This window comes from Mesocricetus auratus, unplaced genomic scaffold (genome assembly GCF_017639785.1).
Source record: "Mesocricetus auratus isolate SY011 unplaced genomic scaffold, BCM_Maur_2.0 Super-Scaffold_6723, whole genome shotgun sequence".
Lineage (NCBI taxonomy): Eukaryota > Metazoa > Chordata > Mammalia > Rodentia > Cricetidae > Mesocricetus > Mesocricetus auratus.
This window is the reverse complement of record NW_024429183.1, coordinates 230,991-250,972: the sequence shown is the minus strand read 5'-3', so window position 1 is coordinate 250,972 and position 19,982 is coordinate 230,991. Positions and strand designations below refer to the sequence as shown.

General features: G+C 42.1%; 1 protein-coding gene across 1 annotated transcript in view; it reads left to right on the top strand.

Annotated features, from left to right (window-relative positions):
* The window catches only part of LOC121135792 (ankyrin repeat domain-containing protein 26-like), a 42,744-nt gene extending 22,977 nt beyond the window's left edge, over positions 1-19,767 (top strand). Inside the window, 5 exon segments of the mRNA XM_040735047.1 lie at positions 8,050-8,260; positions 8,788-8,900; positions 12,482-12,611; positions 16,459-16,654; positions 16,657-19,767. Coding sequence (XP_040590981.1) covers positions 8,050-8,260; positions 8,788-8,900; positions 12,482-12,611; positions 16,459-16,654; positions 16,657-16,751 — 745 coding nt within the window. The 3' untranslated portion in view covers positions 16,752-19,767.
* Positions 19,768-19,982: the final 215 nt, after the last annotated feature.

The following is a 19,982-nucleotide window of genomic DNA, read 5'->3' as shown; positions in this document are numbered from 1 at the left end:
CCATGCCACCACATGGCAGATGGAGTGGCAGGATCAGCTCTCCTGCTCACAGACCCTCAGAGTCTTCTTACCTGCATCCCTAACCACAGTGTGAGCTCTAGAGTGCTGCCCAGGTGAAGGGCATGCCTGTGATAATGGGTGTGGCCATCTTTCAGGGGGTGGGGGACAGCTCTTTCCTGAGGAGCTAGGCCGGCTCTCCTGCTGCAGTATCCAGGGAGGGGCAGGACCAGCTATCCCAGGGCCAGTGAAGGGTGGGCCTGCCTCAGCATGGTTCCAATGAGTCACTGTGCTAACACAGGCCATGGACATCACCACAGACCTCAGCTACAGAAGGACCATGGACCCAGGCTAGCCCTAGGCAGAAACTTTGGCCCAGACATCACCATGGTCCCAGTGACAACACAGGCCACCTGAATGAATATGGCCCTGGTGGCAGCATGGCCATCGGACACCAACATAGTCTCAGGTAGCTGACTAGACCCAGGGCATCTGCAGAACCTTTGGTGGTAACAGGAGCCATGGACATTACCCCGGACCCTGGCCACTTCAGGTCACAGACCCAGACATGGCACTGGCAGAAGCCTGGGCCTGGACAACTCCATGGCCCCATGTGGCAGCACCTGTCACCCAGGGTGACCAGACTCCAGTCATCTGCATGGCTCTTGGTAGTAACAGCAGACACAGACATCAACTCAGAGCCTGGCTGTTGTAGAGCTATGAACCCAGATATGGCTCTTGCCAGCAGCCCTGGTCTTGTGGATACCATGGCCCTTGGACACCCTCATGGTCACAGGTGGTAGCCTAGAACTCCAGCGTTGGCATACTCTTTGATGGTCTCAGGAGCTATGGACATCAACACAGTCAGGGCCATGGACCCAGATATGGCTCTTGGCAGCAGCCCTGGTCTGGAGGATACCATGACCCTAGGTGACAGCACTGGCCACTCAAATCAACTTGGATGCCCAGGGGTGGCAGCACAGAAACCAACATGATCACAGGTTGCAGCCTAGTCCCTGGGCATCCATGAGTCCCCAAGTGGCCTCACAGGCAGGAACATAAACCAAGACCCTGGCTGTGGTAGGAACTCGTACCCAGACATGGTCCTTGACAGCAGCCTGGGCCAAGATGTTATTATGGCCCATGCAGCAGAATAGGTCACCCAGATTGACATGGTCCTTGTGGCAACATGGTTCTCAGATACCAAATAGCCCCACGTGGTGGCCCAGACCACAGGCCTTCACGCTACCCTCAGTGACAACAGGAGCCATGGACATCAACATAGGCCCCCTTGGCTGCTTCAGGGCCTCAGACCTGGTCCTAGGCAATAACCCAAGCCCAGATGTCACCCTGAACTCAGGTGGCCAGCAGGCCATTCAGATCGGCCAGTTCCTAATCACCCTCACCTCTTCAGGTCTACCTCTCTCCCCAGCCCATGAACCCTTCTGCCCTTCTCTCTTCCATTTCCCCACACTGTATTCCAGCACCATAATGGTGCCCAACCACCTGGCACCAGGGCTCTTGGTTGGGTCACAGGTGGCACTCAGTTGAGTTCTGCCCACCCCAGACACAAGGCGTGGTGAGGAGCTGTTGTGTTTCTTCTGTGCCCAGTCCTAGGAACCACAGACAGTGCTTGGTACGATGGTGATCAAGAAGTGTGGGGGAAGCAGGGAGACATGTGTGTCTTCCACTGGCCCAGGTCCAGATGGGAGATTTTTAATTACTGTTTCTATCTCATTGGTAGTCTTGTATCTGTTTAAATTATTTGCTTTATCTTCGTTTAACTGTGGTATATCAAATACATCTAGAAATTCATTCAATTCATTCAGATTTTTCCAATTTAGTGGAATATAAATTTTAACTATATTCTCATGATCCTCTGAATTTCCTGTGTCTCTTGCCATCTCTCCCTTTTCGCTCCTAATTACATTAGTTTGAGCCTTCTTTGAGTCTTTTGGTTAACTTGGTTAAAACTTTATTAACTTTGTTTATCTTTTCACAGAACCAGGTCTTTGTTACATTGATTATTGTTTTTGGTTAATTTCTACTCATTAATGTCTGTCCTAATCTTAGTTATTTCCATCAGTCTACTGTTCTGGGGATTGGTGTTTTCTTTTTCCAGTTCCTTAATGTTTGTCTCCTGATTCTGAAATGTATACACTTAGAGCTATATGTGCCCTTCTTAAGACTGCCTTCTTTTTATCCCACAGGTTAGGGTGTGCTGTGTTTTCATTTAATTCTAGGATTTAAATTTTTTTCTTTAAAGACCCACTCATAATTCAGTAGTGTGTTGCTACATGATTTTGTGTATTTTCTGTAGTTTTCCCTGTAGTTTCCATGCTATTGATTTATAGCTTATGTCATCATGATCAGGTAGAAAGTGAAACACTGTTTCAGTTTTCCTGTATTTGTTGAGAGTTATTTTATGTCCTAATATTATTATTTTAGAGGAAGTTCCATGAGCTGTGAGAAAAATGTCTATCTTTTGGTGTTTGGGTGGAAAGTGCTATAAATGCCTCCCAAGGCCATTTTGTCTATGATAACATTTAATTCCTGTTTTTCCATTCACTTTTTGTATGGATGATATGCCCAATGGTGAATGGTGAATATTGAAGTCACCACTGTTACTGTGTTGGGGTTAAATGTAGTAATGTTTGCTTTACAAAATTGTATCTTCCTGTTTCTGGTGTGTATGTATTTATAATTGTAATTTCTGCCTGCTGGATGATTTTCTTGACCAGAAAGAAGTAACATTATCTCTTTACCTCCCTTTACCTCTCCTGACAAGATTTGGTTTGCAGTCTGTTTTGTCCAACACTAGGACAGCAGCACCGGTATCCTGGCTTCATTTGTTTGGGATACAAAACCCTGTGATAGTGGAAATCTTTGATTGTAAGGTATTTTTCTCAGAGGCGTCAAAATGAGGGTTCTGCTTTCTGTCCATTCATCTAGTTTGCCTCTTTGAACAGGTGAACTGAGGACATCGATAGTCAGAATTATTATTGAAAGGTGTTTTCTTAGTTAGGATTTCTATTGCTGTAATGAAATACCATGGCCAAAAGTCCTTTATTTGACTTCCACAGCACTGTTCACCATTGAAGGAAGTCAGGACAGGAACTCAAACAGGGCAGGACCCTGGAGGCAGGAGCTGATGCAGAGGCCATGAAGAGGTGCTGCTTACTGGCTTGCTTCACCTGGTTTGTTTAGCCTGCTTTCTTATAGAGCCCAGGACCTCCAGGCCATTGGTAGCACCGCCCACAACAACCTGGGCCCTCCCCCACCAATCACTAATTAAGTTCTCTCCTTTCAGATGACTCTATGTTGTATGAAGTTGACATGAGACACACACACAAGCCAGCACAGACGTGTATTGCTTCCTGTAATTTTATTGATTTTACAGTTTTGTAGACTTTCTCCACCCTCTTGTTTAATTTGTCTCATCATTTTTGTTTTCCTTCTATAGTCTGTTGAATGTGCTTATCTTTCCTTTCACACAGAAGTATTCCTTCCTGTATCCTCTGTAGGGTTGGCTTGTGGTCATGAGCTCCTTTAGCCTGATTTTATCATGGGAAATTTCCCTTTCACCTTCAGTCACAATAGTGTTATCGGGTATATTAGACCAACATTTAGGATCTTTCAGGTTTGAAAGGTATCAGTTCAAGTCTTTCTTGCTCTCATGGTTTGGATTGGCAACTCAGCAGTTACTTTGGTGGCACTGCTTTTGTGTGTGACTTAGCTCTTTTCTCTTGCAGTTTTCAACATATTTTCTTTGTTCTGTACATTTAATGTTTTAACTATAATATGATGCATGGAGTTCCTTTTCAGGTTCTTTTGTGTTCTGTGTGCCTCTTGTACCTGAACGAACTTTTCTTAGATTCGAGAAATTTTCTTCTATAAGTTTCTTAGAGCCATTTCCTATACTCTGTGCATAAAACTCTTTTCCTTCTTACATGGCTATGCTATATGTCATAAGTTTTGCCTTTCCTGAAATCCTAAAGTTCTTGCATATTGAGTTCATACAAACATATCATGACCTGATCTGAATTATCAAATTTGTCTTCATATCCTGATAATTTATCTTCCACTATTGGCAAACTTCTTCTTTGACCTATTGTGTTTTTCCTTTCCATCAACATTTCAGTTTGGGTTTTCTTAGTATTGATATATATTGATGTATTTATTACTGTATCTTCATATCACTCTACTGTTTATGTTCTCTTAGAAAATATATGGGCCCCTGTAGGCAGGATTTTTCTGTCTCACCAGCCTGCTCCTAAATTACTACACAGATACTTACATTAATTATAAACGCTCAGCCGATAGCTTAAGCTTGTTACTAGCTAGCTCTTACAACTTAAATTAACCCGTATTTCTTATCTAAGTTCTACTACATGGTTCAAGGCTTGTTACCTCATTTTGCACATGACCTGCTTCCTCTGCATCTAGTTAACAACTTTCCGAATCTGTTCTTCCCAGCATTCCTCTGCCCAGAAAATCCCGCCTAGCTATTGGCCTGTCAGCTCTTTATTAACTAGTGAGAGTGATACATATTCATAGTGTATGAAAAGATTGTTTCACAGCAAGTACTCTTTGAGTTGTTTTTAACCATATTTGTATCATTCTTTTGTATCCTGATTCTGGAATTTCAAGTAAGTCATTTTTATTGAGGAGTCATTGTTATGAAATTGTATTTTAATTTTTATGTGCATAAGGGTTTTTCTGAATGTATGTATGTGCCTCACATACATGCATGGTATTCATGGATGCCAGAAGAGAGCATCGGATCCCCTGGAACAGGAATTGCATATTTCTGTAAACAGTCACATGGTGCTGCGAACTGAACCCTGGGTCCCCTGGAAGAGCAGAAAGAGTTCTTAATCTTTGAACTGCTTTAGTGGCCCAAGTGTGGTAATTTTTAGGAGATGAGTGATCCTGGTTTTTAATGTTATTTGTGTGTTTGCCCTGGGATATTCCCATTTGGGGTAGATTGCTAGTAAATATTTCTTCTTTATTATTATTTTAATTCAGGTTGTCCCTCCTCTTTCAGTGGACTTTTTTGCAGTGTTCAGGAGAGTCTAGGTCATAGTACAGTTGTATTTGTCTGCTAGACTGGTGTTGCAGGCACCAGACTCAATCCCTCGCCCATCCATGTAGTTGAGTACCACCTGCAGCAACAGTCAGTCTCCAAGAGTTGACCGACTCTGCAGGAGACTACAGAAACAGATGTGTGTTAAGTCTTGATTGGTTTAGGGAATGGGGGAACTCATAGCACTGTGTATGTTAATATGTTAGAATTGGTGGAAAGGAAGAGGAAAGAAAAAGTGAGCCATCAGTGGTAGGTCTTACATCAGGCTAAATGGGATGTAGATCAGAGGATTACATAAAGAGAAGTAGGAGTAATTGCACCACAGAGGAAAGTGGGCTGAACAGATAGTTAACAGTAGACTGTTCTGAGAGGGTAAAGATGTGCACCCTCTCTCTTTAACAATACAGTAATAAGGTAAACAATAATATAATAAGGACATGTTATAAGCCAGGCCAGCCTCTGGGCTTTGGGAGATGTCATAGTAAGAAGAATACTTGCTACTGCATTTGGAATCAACTAAAACTCAAGATTTTAGGCATTCCTATAAGGGGTTTTCTTGATCAAATCATTTAAAGGGGAAAGAGAAAGGAATTAAAAAATGAAAAAGAAGACACACACACAAGTACATGCACACATGAACAGTAGAGGACAGTGCTTGTTACAGCACCTTACTGTGTTATACTGGTGAGAAACAGCTATAGGTGAGGGAGAAGGGCTGGGTAGAGTTTAGAGGATTGGGTCACCAAGAGCTGTGGTGAGGGAGGAGAGTTGGATGGAGACGTGAAGGAGACCCCTGGCCTGAAGGCTGACTTCCTCTCCTTGGTGGATCCGCTGCTCCATCTCTCTGGTCCAGGATGGGGCTTTGCCCCATGTTGACTTTTCTCAGTCCTGTCCTTTATGGCCTCCCAGTTCTACCTGTGTGTCTTTTCTTGGTTGTCCTGTGGGCTGTGGGCTGTGGATAGCTGAGGGAAACTCCACTCAGCCACCAACTGTGCATCCACAGGCCAAGGGGCTGTATGGTACCCACAGAGGTTAAGAGCGCTGACTGCTCTTCCACAGGTCCTGAGTTCCATTGCCAGCAACCACACGGTGGCTCACAACCATCTATAATTCAATCTGGTGCCTTCTTCTGGCACGTAGGCAGAACACTGTATATGTGATAAATAAATCTTTAGAGCTCATGCTTAACCCCCACTGCTTTGCCTTTCCCCTTTGGGGTACTCTTGGTGGCCCTGACACAGTTTCTCACAGATCTCCTATGGAATCCCTACTTTTTAGATTTCCTGGTAGGAATCTGGACTCATTGGTCATAATTGTGGCAGCAAATCCAGTCCAGTGGGAGGGAAAGTTCGTGGGCCCAGTGGTACTATGGGTTTGTTAGGGGTGTTGATGAAGTCAGTTGCCAGGCTGGAGAAGCAACTCTGATGGGATGATAGGATATTCCCTTTCACTTTGTTTTCCAAAATTATAATCAGACATTTGTCACAATGTAGCTTCTAGTCTGCCATCTTACCTGGAAGTCTTCAGAATTTTTTCTTTTAATCACTAAACTGTTTTCACTAATTGCAGGTGTGTTTGTCAGGGTTCTCTAAATGAATAGAGCTGATAGAGTGACTATATATGCACACACATGTGCGTGCATGCACACACACACACACACCGGGATTTATTAGATTGGCTTTCAGGATGTAGTCTGAGTAGTTCAACAATGGCAGTCTGGTATTGGGGAATCTGAGCATTTGGTGTCTGCTCAGTCCATAAGGCTGGACGTCTCAGCAGTCCCAGTCTGGAACTTGAGGGTTCCTGGAGAACTGTGGTCTTCGGTCTGTGTTGGAAGCCTGAAGAAGTTGGTCCTGATATTGATGAAGGAGAGCTGCAGTAACAGATTAGATGAATTTACCAGACAGAGTGAGGGCAAGCAGGCCAAAAGCTAAGTTTCCATTTTTCATGTCTTTTTGTTTGGGCTGCTACCAGATGGTTCCACCCACATTTAGGGTACATCTTTCTGCTTTAAATGATTTGATCAAGAAAACCCCTTACAGGAGTGCCTATAAGCTTGAATTTTAGTTGATTCCAAATGCAATCAAGTTGAAGTCCTGGGGCAGCCATCACAATAAGTATTCTTTATCTTTTCTTTTACTGTCCTTTTTAATTTAATTTAATTTTTCTTTTCACTTCTCTCCTTCCTCCCTCCCTCCCTTCCTTCTTCCTCCCCTGCCCTCTCTTTTGAGACAAGGTTTCTCTGTGTAATTGCCCTGATAGTCCTAGAACTCTCTTTGTAGACCAGACTGGCTTAGAACTCACAGAGATCCCTCCCAAGTGCTAGGATTAAGCTGTACCAGCACACCCAGCTCAAATATTCTTACCTTTTATTAATCATACGTATTTTAATAGTGCAGCATGAAATTTGAATGTGTTCACATGCAACGAAATTATTGTAATTAATAAGTATGCCATTATCTTGCATTACCCTTTAGGGATATAAATCTTCCCAGTGCATTTAAAAAAATCAAAGTAGATCTTTCCACGGGCCACAGTTTTAACTGTAAGCTGCATATCATTAATGGGGGTTTTTCTCCATCCTGTACTGTTTGATTTACTAGTTGGTTCAAAATTTCCCTAGAAATAGACATATTTTTTGTTTGTTTGTTTGTTTGCTTGCTTGCTTTCTTGCTGTCCTTTGAGACAAGGTCTCACTCTACAGATGAGGCTGATCTGGAACTCACAATCCTCCTGTATCTACTTCCTAAGAGCTAAGATTACAGCAAAATGCTTCTGTGGTCAGCTGTGTTTCTTGAGAACAATCCTCAGCCGATATGCAGTCAGTGTCCTGTCACTGTTTCAGTGTAAATGTACTATTTTACTCTGCTGTCATCATTCTCTAAGAAGCAATCTATGTAAGAACCCTGCAGTCACTTGGGGGAACCTGAGACATATCCAGTGTTTACATTTTTCAATCTGTGCAGGACATGCAAGTGTCCAGAGGGGTCCAGTGCAAATCTTGAGGAGGAGATGCAGTGGAACACCTCTCCAATGGTGGCCCTTGTAGAGCCTTGCCCCCAGTGCCCTCAAGTGGCATATCTAACAAGCAGCAGCACGGAGTCACAAGGACATGTGCCCCACCCCTCCCAAAGCCAAGAAGTTATCTGTGAATTCTTGGAAAATCCTAGGAGCTGGGTGAGTTGCATAACCATTCTTCCTTTGTGTTTTAATTTCCTGGCATCACTCAGTGCTTAATCTGGGTGAACTACTGAGTTATTTAGTTGGCTTCCACTTCGTAAGACAAGATCACAAAAATGTGCATAGGGAAAAGAGAAAATTTATAATTAAAAAAATTCAGAGAAGGAGTTGATCTGGGCAAGGGGAGGCAGGGGAGGGGCTGGGAGGAATGGAGGGAGCAGAAACTTCAGTTAGGATGTAATGCATGAGAGAAGAATAAGAGTTAACAACAACAACAACAACAACAACAACAACACACACACACACACACACCTTACCCCAAGCTCTCATTATCAGTAGATACAGCTCACCACTTGTGTTAATACTTGCACACAGATGGATACAGATTGGCTTTCTTAAACTCTACCCTAACAGTGCTGTCAGAAATGGGCACGAGCAGGGCTACAGGAGTCCTGAAGTGTTTAAGAAAGATATACAAGTCTTCTTATTTAAAGAAATAATGTTCTGCTAATTTCTTTCCAAAGTCTGAAGATAAGAAAAAAGAGAGGGAAAGACTGATGGACTCAGTGCACTCTCTGCTCTGTGCTTTGCGACAAGAAGTAAGGAGGACTGAAGTGTTACAAAACGAGCTAACCGAGTAAGGGTTTACTGTTTCAAATCTCTCCAACCATTATTTGACTTAACTATAATGTCGTGGAACCTACATACAAATTCACACTGAAGGTACAGTACTGCAATGTGGGTTTCATACACTTGCAGTACAACCTCAACCCTTTGAGTGTCAAAGTATTACATTTAATGATTTTAAAAACAGTAAGAATAATGCCAACTGCACTCTTCTTCATCTACCTTGAATTTTTATTTCTGTGGATTTTATCATCCATTTCCTTATTTTATGCTAATAGTAACTTGATTCAAAATAAAAGAGTATCAACTTTGTTTCATATGAATTTTCATTATTGGTAATTAGTCCAAAAAGAAGGAACATATACTACAATTATATCACACAAAAGACTTTTATTATTAAAATATTTTATTGTTTAAGATATCATATGTATACATATTATGTTTTGATCAAATCCACCTCTAAATTCCTCCCTTCCAGTTTCTCCCTGTGCCTCGTCCACCAATTTTTCCTCCAAATTTTATGTGCCTTTTATGTTTTTTAGACATGCCAAGTCTCTTAGTGATGCTTGTATAGGGATGGGTATAGGATCATCTACTGGAGTACGATTCTTCTTGCAAGGACAGCTTCCCTAAAGAAAACTGATTCTCCCTCACCCACTAGCCATTAATTGCCAATAGCTCTTCTTCTAAGGGTAGAGGTTTGTGAGTCCCTGTGCTGGAGAGTTTTATGTTAGTGTGACACAAGTTTGTAGATAAGCCTGTAGGTCATTTTCTTAATTAGTGATTGATGTTAGAGGGCCCAGCCCACTGTGTGTGGTGCCATCCTGTGCTGTTGGTCTTGGGATCTTTAGGAAAGCAGGTGGAGCAATCCACGGGGAGCAAGCCAGTAAGCAGCACCCCTCCATGACCTGAGCATCAGTTCCTTGGCTCCAGGTTCCTGCCCTGTTCCTGTTCTGGCTTCCTTCAGTGATGGATTATGATGGAGAAGTATAAGCTGAATAACCCCTTTCCTCTCCATCTTGCTTTTGGTCATGGTGTTTCATAGCAGTAGAAACTCGGGCAGCCTCTTCTCCCATTCTTGCTGGGATTTTGACTGACTTGATCGTGTGCAGGTCTTGTGCATGTAGTCATTGCTGCTTTGAGTTCATGTGTGCAGTAGTCCTGCTGTGTCCAGAAAATAGTTTTTCTGCATGCAGATGCCCACTACCTATTGCTCTTGCAATGTTTCATCTTTCTCTTCTGCAATGGTCCCTGGGACTTGGAAAGGAGGGAATGTGGTATAGATGTCCCAGTTAGAGGTGAGCACTCAATCTCTTATTCTCTGCCTCTTGGCCAGTGTGGGTCACTGTATTATTCATCACCTACTGCAAAGAGAAGTTTCTCTGAGGAGCGTTGAGAGATACATTAACCTATGGGTATGAAGATAAGAATGTAGAGGAAATTGGGTCACTATGTCCATTTAGCATGTAAGTTTTCCTCTAGAGTCTATGACCTAGCCAGCCAAAGATTTGTGAACAATAACAGTTGTAGGCATGAGTTTGGCCTAGTGGTGTAGGATTTAAAATACAATCAGGAAGAGCTTGCTTTCTCCCATAACATTCATGCTGCTGCTGCACTGGTGGGCGTTTCATGCTAGACCCCAGAATTCACAACTGGGTGAGACTATTGATCACTCTTGTAGCATGCACTATGTGTGAGAGAGAGAGCCAGTAGGTAAGAATCACCCAGGTGAATTGGTTCCAACTTGATTTCTTCATGAAATGTGAAACAAGTAGGTGGTGTCTTCAGCAGTGGGTCTTACTATCAGGTTCTGAAGGGTAACTAAGAACAATGGCAATAATCTTCAGTGTTTGGGGGGAGTCTACAGTACCACACTCATCAACATTTCAAAAAGAGTTAACCAACGGATTTCATTTGATCAGTAGTCTGTGGTATCTGGGAGAGGCATTGTTCCCTATTATAGTGTAACTCCTTCTATATACATATATTTTATGAAGTTTCTATGGTAGTTGATTTTCATTCATCATTTTAAAAGGTCTATAGCTTAGTTATCCCTCCCAGCATTCCCTCCTCTACCCTGCCTTCACATCCCCAACTCCATTTAACCTTTCCATTGTCCTGCCTTCTGTGGGTACTCCCAACTAAAACATACATATCTACAAAGTCAAAGGCAGCACCCATGTATAAGAAAGAACATGCAGCATTGATCTTTCTGGGTCTGGGTCACCTCACTCAGAATGATTATTTCCAATTCTATCCATTTTCCTGAAACATTCACTCTTCTTTACAGTTGAATAAAGTCCCCCTGTGTATAGGTGTCCCATTTTCATTATCAACTCATGAGTTAATGGGCATCTAGGCCTTTTCCATGTTCTAGCTATTGTGCATAGAGCAGAAATGAACATGGATGAGCATGTATCTCTGTACTAGGACCTGGTCTTTTGGGACTAAACTCTGTATTGTTTCTAGCATTTTGAAGAATATCCACGTTGATTCCCAGAGTGGCTGTACAAGCTTGCACTTCCACCAGCAGTGAATAACTATTTTCTTCCCTGCATTCATGCCAGCATTTATTGTTTTCCTTTCCAACCTTTAGAAAGAACCCAGTAACAAAAACTTAGCCTTCCTGACATGGGGAAGATAAATTGTCACAGTAATTTTGATGTTCATTTCCCTGATAGCTAAGGATACTTATCATGTAAATTATACTTCTCAGCCATTTGTATGTCTTCCTTGAAATCTCTGTGTTCATTCTATCTTAGTTGCTGTTCTGTGGCTGTGAAGCAGCACCATGACTAGGACAACCCTTATGAAGGAAAACAATTAATTAAGGATTTATTTACTGTTTCAGAGGTGTAGTCCATTGTCATTATAGCAGGCAGCATGGTGGCATGAGTGGTGATAGTGGAGTATTAGCTGATAGCTGCGCCTAGATCTGCAGGAGTGGGAGTGGGGGCAGAAAGAGAGAGAGAGAGAGAGAGAGAGAGAGAGAGAGAGAGAGAGAGAGAGAGAGAGAGAGGAGGGAGGAGAGAGAGAGGGAGGGGGAGAGAGAGAGGGAGGAAGAGAGGGAGAGGGAGGGAGGGATGGAGAGAGGGGGGAGAGAGAAAGAGAGAGAGAGAGAGAGAGAGAGAGAGAGAGAGAGAGAGAAGGTGGGAGGGAGGGAAAGAGAGAGAATTGGGCCTGGCATGAACTTTTGAAACCCCAAAGCCCACCCCAAGTGAAATACTTCCAGTAAGTAATATTATTTTTCTGTGGCCTCTGCATCAGCTCCTGCCTCCAGGTTCCTGCTCTGTTTGAATTCCTGTCTTGGCTTCCTGGCTTCCCTTGATGGACTGTGATTCAAGATATACATGCAAAATAAATCCTTTCTCTCCAAGTTGTTTTTGAGCACAGTGTTTCATCACAGCAATAGTAACCTAATTAAAACATCAATTACCTAAGATTATGATGTAATGTAAACGGTTTAAAAAAAAGTTGCTTTGAGACAGGATAGTGATTTACAGACATTCTCTACATACATACATAAATAAATAATATTTATTTAAGCAATTGCTATGTATTTACTCATTAAAAAACTCTGCCTTCTTGCAGAATGAAGAAGATCGTGAATATGCCCCCAGAGGAAGGACATGGGTGTGACCACAGAAGGCACTGTTTTCATGAAGTTTCAAAAATCAGTCAAACTAAAATGAGCATTCCAGTTGCCAGGCTAAGCCTTGAGGTGATCTGTGACCAGCAGTGGGGTCAAATCACTTAATCTTAGGAAAAACAAATGTCTGAAAACTTCTACCAACCAATGAACACTGAGTCATAGTATTACATACATATCAGGGAAACACATGTCTTCTTTCCCTTTTTACTGGAAAGGCACAAGATTGAAGGGGCACAGGCAAGAATAAAAGGAAGAGAAAGAAAAAGTAAGCTCTCTCTTTTTGGAAGCCTGCCATACTTCTGATCTCCTGGCTTGTGTGTTTTCCTGTTAATAAAAATATTTGATTTCACATTGTATTGGTTCATGTACACAGGATTGATTTTCTTATCTTAAAACTGGTTTCTGGATAGAGCAGTGCACCATGACACTGCTAAGATTTCCAAGTAGGAAGTCAGACTTTTTGCTAACAGCTTTATTGGCACAAAGTGCATGCATAATTAATAGCTCTTAGTGCATGCATAATTAAACAATCCTCATCTTCCATATTCCCTAATTTGACGGGAAATTCTGGAGACACACTGGCCTCACTGTAAGAATGTACAGAGGAAGGGTGCTGTGCAAAACCTTCCGTGTAGTCATAGAGAGATTTCCTGGACTTCCGCGCTTCCTTTGATAATGTTTATTCGGCGCTGTCTCACTGTTTCCCAGTTCTTCTCCAAGGAACACTAACTAACCTCTGTGATGGAAGCGGCAATCTTACTGAGTCCTTTTCAGATCAATCTTCTTTTTTCCTTTCAAATTATTCAATTTAGTGCCTTCAGACATTTCCTTTCTGAATCTGTGGTTTGGGAAACTCTGGAGAGCTGTCTGTCTCTGCACCTCTCAGTTGAGGTTGGAACCCCCTGGGGCGATCTCTGGTTGCAGGAGATGTTGCTGTTATCCCAGGATGCCCCTTTGCCTGGGGAGGCAGCCAGAACTCCAGTAGTGGAACACCTGGGCTAGGAGGTCATGCGGGGTGGCAGCTAGAACAGCCCCCCACCCCCACTGTAACACCTGGGTTAGCTCTGCAGCTTTGTGTCCTCACAGGGTAGGGTAGGGTAGGGTCCCAGGGCAGCATTCATAGGTGGTTTCCTAATTGAATGTTGAAAGTCTCTTGAAATCCCTTTGTCATTCTCTATTTGCCTTTCTCTGCGGGATGGCCAGGAAAGGATGGCCTGTCCAGAGCTAGTATGCTCTGCTCTGTCTGAAGTGGCTTATGTCTCCCATTGGAAACCTCAGCACCTGCCACTGTTCAGGTGCCATGAGTTCACGATAAATTGAAGCACAAGGTCTTTCCTGTATTATCAGGTCGGGGTGGGGCTATGGTCCCTGGGGCGTGGTTACTAGAGTACTGTTCTTTGAAACAATCCACAGCCCAAGAGAGACTAGGTAAGAAGAAGGAGAAGCATCCCGAGGACTCAGCAAAGAACCCTGGAGAAACGTCAGACACTGAGGGCTGATTGCTCACTGAAGTCTTATGTGGGCAGTGCCCCCGTGTGTCTCCCATTTCTGTCTGTGAGATGGGAAGGGTGTGACACGTTAGCAGAATATAGTGTGTGGGTGATAACAGCTTGTCTCCTGAGCTCTGAAGCCTCCACATATGTTGGGCTGTGGATTGTAGCATGGGTATCCTTTACTTTACAGCTAATATCCACTTATGAGTGAGTGCATACCATGTTTGTCTTTCTGGGTCTGGGTTACCTCACTCAGGATGATTTTTTTTTCTAGTTCCACTCATTTGCCTGCAAATTTCCTGGTGTCCTTGTTTCTTACAGTTGAATAATACTCCATTGTGTAAGTGTACCACATTTTCTTTATCCATTCCTTGATTGAGAGACATCTAGATTGTTTCCAGGTTCTGGCTATTATAAATAATGCTATGGTGAGCAAGTGTCCTTGTGGTATGATTGAGCATCCTTTGGGTATATGCCCAAGACCAGTATAGCTGTGTCTTGAGGTAGATTGATTCTCAGCTTTCTGAGAAACTGCCACACTGACTTCTGAAGTGGCTCTACAAGTTTGCACTCCCATTAGCAGTGGAGGAGTGTTCCCCTTACTCCACATCCTTTCCAGCATAGGCTGTCACTTGCATTTTTTATCTTAACCATTTTGACAGGTGTAAGATGGAATCTCAGAGTCCTTTTGATTTGCATTTCCTTGATGGCTAAGGATGTTGGACATCTCCTTAAGTGTTGAGATTCTTCTGTTGAGAATTCTCTGTTGAGATCTGTGCCCTATTTTTAATTGGATTATTTGGTTGTTGATATCTAGTTTCTTTGAGTTCTCTATATATTTTGGAAATCAGCCCTCTGTCAGATGTGGGGTTGAGAAAGATCTATTCCCAGTCTGTGGGTGCTGTTTTGTCCTATTGATGGTGTTCTTTGCCTTACAGAAACTTTTCAATTCCATGAGGTTCCATTTAGTAATTATTAATCTTAGTGCCTGTTTATTGGTGTTCTGTTCAGGAAGTTGTCTCTTGTACCAATGTGTTCAAGATTAATTTCCACTTTCTCTTCATTTTTTAACTAGGCTCAAGTAGATCTTTATTAATCAAAATGGGAACCATTACAACCAACACATTTTTGCCATTGAGAAATAAGTTTTTATTCTTGTGCTTAAAAAATCCGTGGTTTAGAATTCAACAAATTCTGCATCCTGCTGATTGCAGAAGCATTTTCTCTGTATTATTGAAAAGTGTCAAAATCATAAGCTGTAGTTTTTGCTCTTCTAATTTGGTTCAAAACCTTTCCATGAAATTTCTATGATTTTATCCTTTCCTGTAAATTCAGATGTTTTAAAATCTCAATAGCGTGAATCAGTTAGACCTTTTCCACCTGGGGTTTCATCGAGTAGCAAAATTTTGCATTTATTTATTAAGAGCTTTGGCTTCTTATCCATTGTGTAACTGCTCACTAGGCATTGGGCTAATAATTTTGTTTTTATGATTTACAGAATTGAGGTTAAAGAGATGGCTCATCCACTTTCTCTTCCATTAGGTTCAGTGTATCTGGATTTATGTTGAGGTCTTGATCCACTTGGACTTGAGTTTTATTCAGGGTGGTAGATGTGGATCTATTTACATTCTTCTACATGTCAACATCCAGTTATATTGGCACCATTTGTTGAGCATGATTTCTTTCTTCCATGGTATAATTTTGGCTTCCTTGTTGAAGTTAGGTGTCCATGGGTATGTGGATTTATGTCTCTGGGTCTTGGATTCCATTCCATTGATCTACCTGTCTGTTTTTATGCCAGTACCATGTGATTTTAATTACTATAGGTCTGTAGTAGAGCTTGAAATCAGGGATGGGGATACTTCCAGAAGTTCTTTGATTGTCATACTGTGTTCACCATTAAAAATCTCTAACTCATTATTTTTTGTATTATCATATTATACAAATACTAACACAAGTGTAAATCAAAGCTGAGTATGTGGAATGGTAGAGAGCTTGCCTAGAATATGCCAGGACCTGCTTCCAAACCACAGCAAGGATCTAAATTGTTTATATGTTATTGTTAATTTACTTTCAAATATTATGTGTGTGACTGAATGTGGGTATGACTGAATGTGGTACTGACTGAGGCCAGAAGAGGGCGCTGTATCCTCTGGAATCAGAGTTACAGGGGGTTGTGAGCGGGTCAACCAGGATCTGGAAACCAAACTTGGTCCTCTAGAACAGCAGAAAGTGCTCTTAACCACTGAGCCATCTCTCCAGCCCCTAAATATAAGCCCTGTAAGTTGTTACTGACTTCACACATTCATTCCCGCAGCACTTAATTTGTTCTGTGTGTTACTGATGCAAAACTAGAGTATCCAACGCAGAATAGGTCATTGGATTCGGATTTTAAATAACACACCATACCGTTTTCATTTTAGGGAGAAGCAGCAGCGAAAGAAAACTTGGTGCGTGTTCAAGCGAATCCAAGCGCGGCAGTCCTAACTCGGATGGAGTCTGAAATAAAAGATATTGAATCTGCCATCTCTGAAGCAATCGCCCAAGAACGCACGATTAAAAGGGAACTGGAGACACTGAAGTCGCTCTACCGCGGAGAGTTAGAGCACATAGATGGCATGTCATTGGAACTGCGTATGTAAGCGGGAAGGAGCCACAGCAAGCCAAGCCCGTGCCTTGTCACGAAAGCCCAGTGCGCAGTGAACCCCGTTCGTGAGATTTGTAGACTATGAAAGCTATTGAGACAGTGTAATTCTGGGAAATGTGTTGATAAATGAGCCGCCTTTAAAATGTTAGTCCAGGACTGTTTTTATTTTTCCATTTTTCATTACATATGGCATTTCCTACTTTACTATTCTCACAGAGTTGATTTAATCAGTTTGATCTTTAATTGTTTATGGAAATCTCTAGGTAACAGTTTGTATTATTATAAGTTTTATTATTTTAGGTTAATTTTTCGGAGTTTCCGTAACTATAAACATCAAAAGTTTAGCTGTGTTTGGAAAATTATATAACCTTAACTCAAGCCTTCAAGTGCTGCTGGGCACATCCTGGCATGGGTAATTTAACGTTCCTGTGGTTTTCATTGTTACCACTAGAGGGCGCCTGCAGAGTGGCTGCCATTTAGAGTCTCTCCCTGAGACTGCATTGTGGAAATACAGGGAAGGACCAACACAGAGCTGAAGGCAAGCAGAAATCCAGCGTGGTTAGGGAATTCCTTGTTCAGTATGGGCGGGAGTGTGTAGCCGACAGAGAAAGCAGCCAGAGCCGGTCACTGATTTGGAGCTCAACTTCATTTTGCTGTTCCGAATTATTCCTGAGGCCCAAACACTTGCAGTGAGTAAACAGGCGAAGAAAACTGATTATTTTCCTTGGGGAGTTTTAAAAACATCTGCATATTAGCTCAATAGATACTAATATTCTTGCCCTGTTTTCCAGTTTAGTTCTATCAGCTTGATGTATTAATAAATTTATACCTAGTGGAACTCCGACTATAAGCAAATTGACACACCTTCACCTTACATAGTTACCTTCTAAGTACAAGTATTTTCTTTTTTATTATTAAGTTAGTTCTCGGCCAACCTCATACACGTATAATACATTCTGGCTGCTCTATCCCTCCACCATATCTCCTTCTCACCCCTATCAATCTCCTTCCTTCCCTACTTGCCTCTGTCCCCGAATTTATAACGTATGGCTTTGTTTTGTGACCCATTTAGTTGAACCAGAGTCATCTACGTGACCACTGGATTGGGATTCATTGGAGCCTGATGGTGTCACGAATGGGCACACAATTGAAGGCAACGAGTCCTCATTTCCCTAACTCTATCTAGAGCAAAGAGTTCAGCAGTGAGGAGTGGAGCCCCGAGCCTCTAGGGTAACTGTTCCTGGCTGTTACTCGTCTCCTTCTATGCAAACACAGTGTAGGCATCTATGGAGGTTGATGGTCCATGACTGCAGCGGGTTATCCTGTCCAGAAGTGAGCATTTCGGAGCCTTTTTTCCTGCTTTCTGTTTTGCAGGGTTCCCCAAGCCCTGGAGGGATTGGCATAGATGTTTTGTTTAGGACTGAGCCCTCAACCATCTCTTCCTCTCAGCACTGTAGGTACAGGGTTTCCAGCGCCTCTCTGAAGGGCCGTCTCTGCAGAACCTTCCACGGGGTTACTCCTGATGTGCTCCACTCCCCTTTCATTGTAGAACCCCCTCACACACACATAGGCCCCTTCAGAATGCTTTTAAACCGACAGTTATTTACATTAAGTATGTTCTGCTGGGTTTCCAGTGTTGAGAACTTACTCAGTGAAACTCATCGCTTCTTACGGCAACTAAAATCTGCTCCTTTAGGGGAAAACGCGATTATCAGTTTCTGCCCTTGGCAACCACACAGCTGTGCTCAAAGCGAAGTGGAAGGCAATGCACACCTCAAGGGCTCTGTGAAGCACGGTGCACACTGCACCGCTCCAACAGAGCCCATAGGCTCTCTCCCAGAAACGTTTGCAAATGTTCAGGAGTTTGCGGAATTTTCCTGCCAAGAGAAATGCCCTGATGACACCAACTGCAAATTCACACACCTGGGGTGAGGCTGGGGACATTCCTGAGGGGGCTTAGTATTTTTCCTCTGGGTTTCAGATTTCTGGTATGATTCTTACTTTTAATTAATCGAAATACCTAACCTATTTAATTGACTTGAGCTTGGTTGGGTGTGACCATAATAGGCATTAGTTACAAAAGAATACAAGGTTTGAAATTTACTGAAAATGGCCAAGATGTACCTGTCTTAATTTGATTTAATGTCTTTTTTAAATGATACACATTTCTTTTTAATCCACTCTTACATTAGGTTTTAGAAATTAATGCTACCTCTAACCACAGGCATAGCTGCAGTGTCCTAGCTGAGCTGTACACACAGGCACACTGAAGTGTCCTGACTCAGCTGTAACCAAGGCACACTGAAGTGTCCAGGCTCAGTTTCTCAGAGGCGTCAAGCTGGTTGTGCATTGTAACCATTCTAAGTCCACTACCCCAAGCCATAACTGAATGCTTGACAGAAAGACACATAGCCTCATATAGATACTTGTCTTTAAAAGAATTTGAGATGGATGCTTTTTCTGAATTAAGTAAATGTGCAATACTGAAACAACTAGCTTTTTTGCCATTTTCTTAAAAAATATTTCAATTGCTGTTTATTGATCACATTTTTGCTTATATAAAGTATTTTATTGCTGCATACTTTCTATTAAGTACTTAATAGTATAGATACTTTAAATACTAACTATATTTATAATGGATGCATACTTTTCTACTAAATACTTTTTAAATACTTTAAGCAAATAATTGAAGTTTCACAATGAAGTTCACGTATGTCTATCTTGCCTTCACAAGAATGAACAATGGCTTAGGTAGCAGTGATACTAAGATTCTTTAAATAGTACCTAGTCCAAAGAAGTGACTCACTGCTCTCTCCCGGAAAGCCCTAGGAGCCTGTCCATAGACCCCGTTTCCCCTGGGAACAATTGGGAGTTCTCCATGCAATGGTATGATAGTTGTTTGTGTCATTCATCATAAACATCCATTCTAGGAAGCTAAAAATGGTTCCAGTGATGACCATGTCAAACAAGCTTAATCAGCCATAGAATATATAAATATGCCTTATTTATTTGAAATATTTGTCTAGTGTTTGACCAATTTTTGGCCTAGGGAAAAATTTCATACAACATTCCAATAAAGTACAAAATGCAGCTGGTGATTTTCACTCTTTGTGGTTATTCATTAGTTTGTCTGTCTGTCTTCTGTGTACATTGACTCGTAGTTTTGGTAGCCTTTTGTCATAACACCCAGAACAGTAGTACAGGCCCATGTTAGATGAGGCCTCAACATTCTTTCCCAGCTTGTCCTGACAAAATCACAGACTTTACAATGTAACCTTCCATAAATGGTTTTACATACAA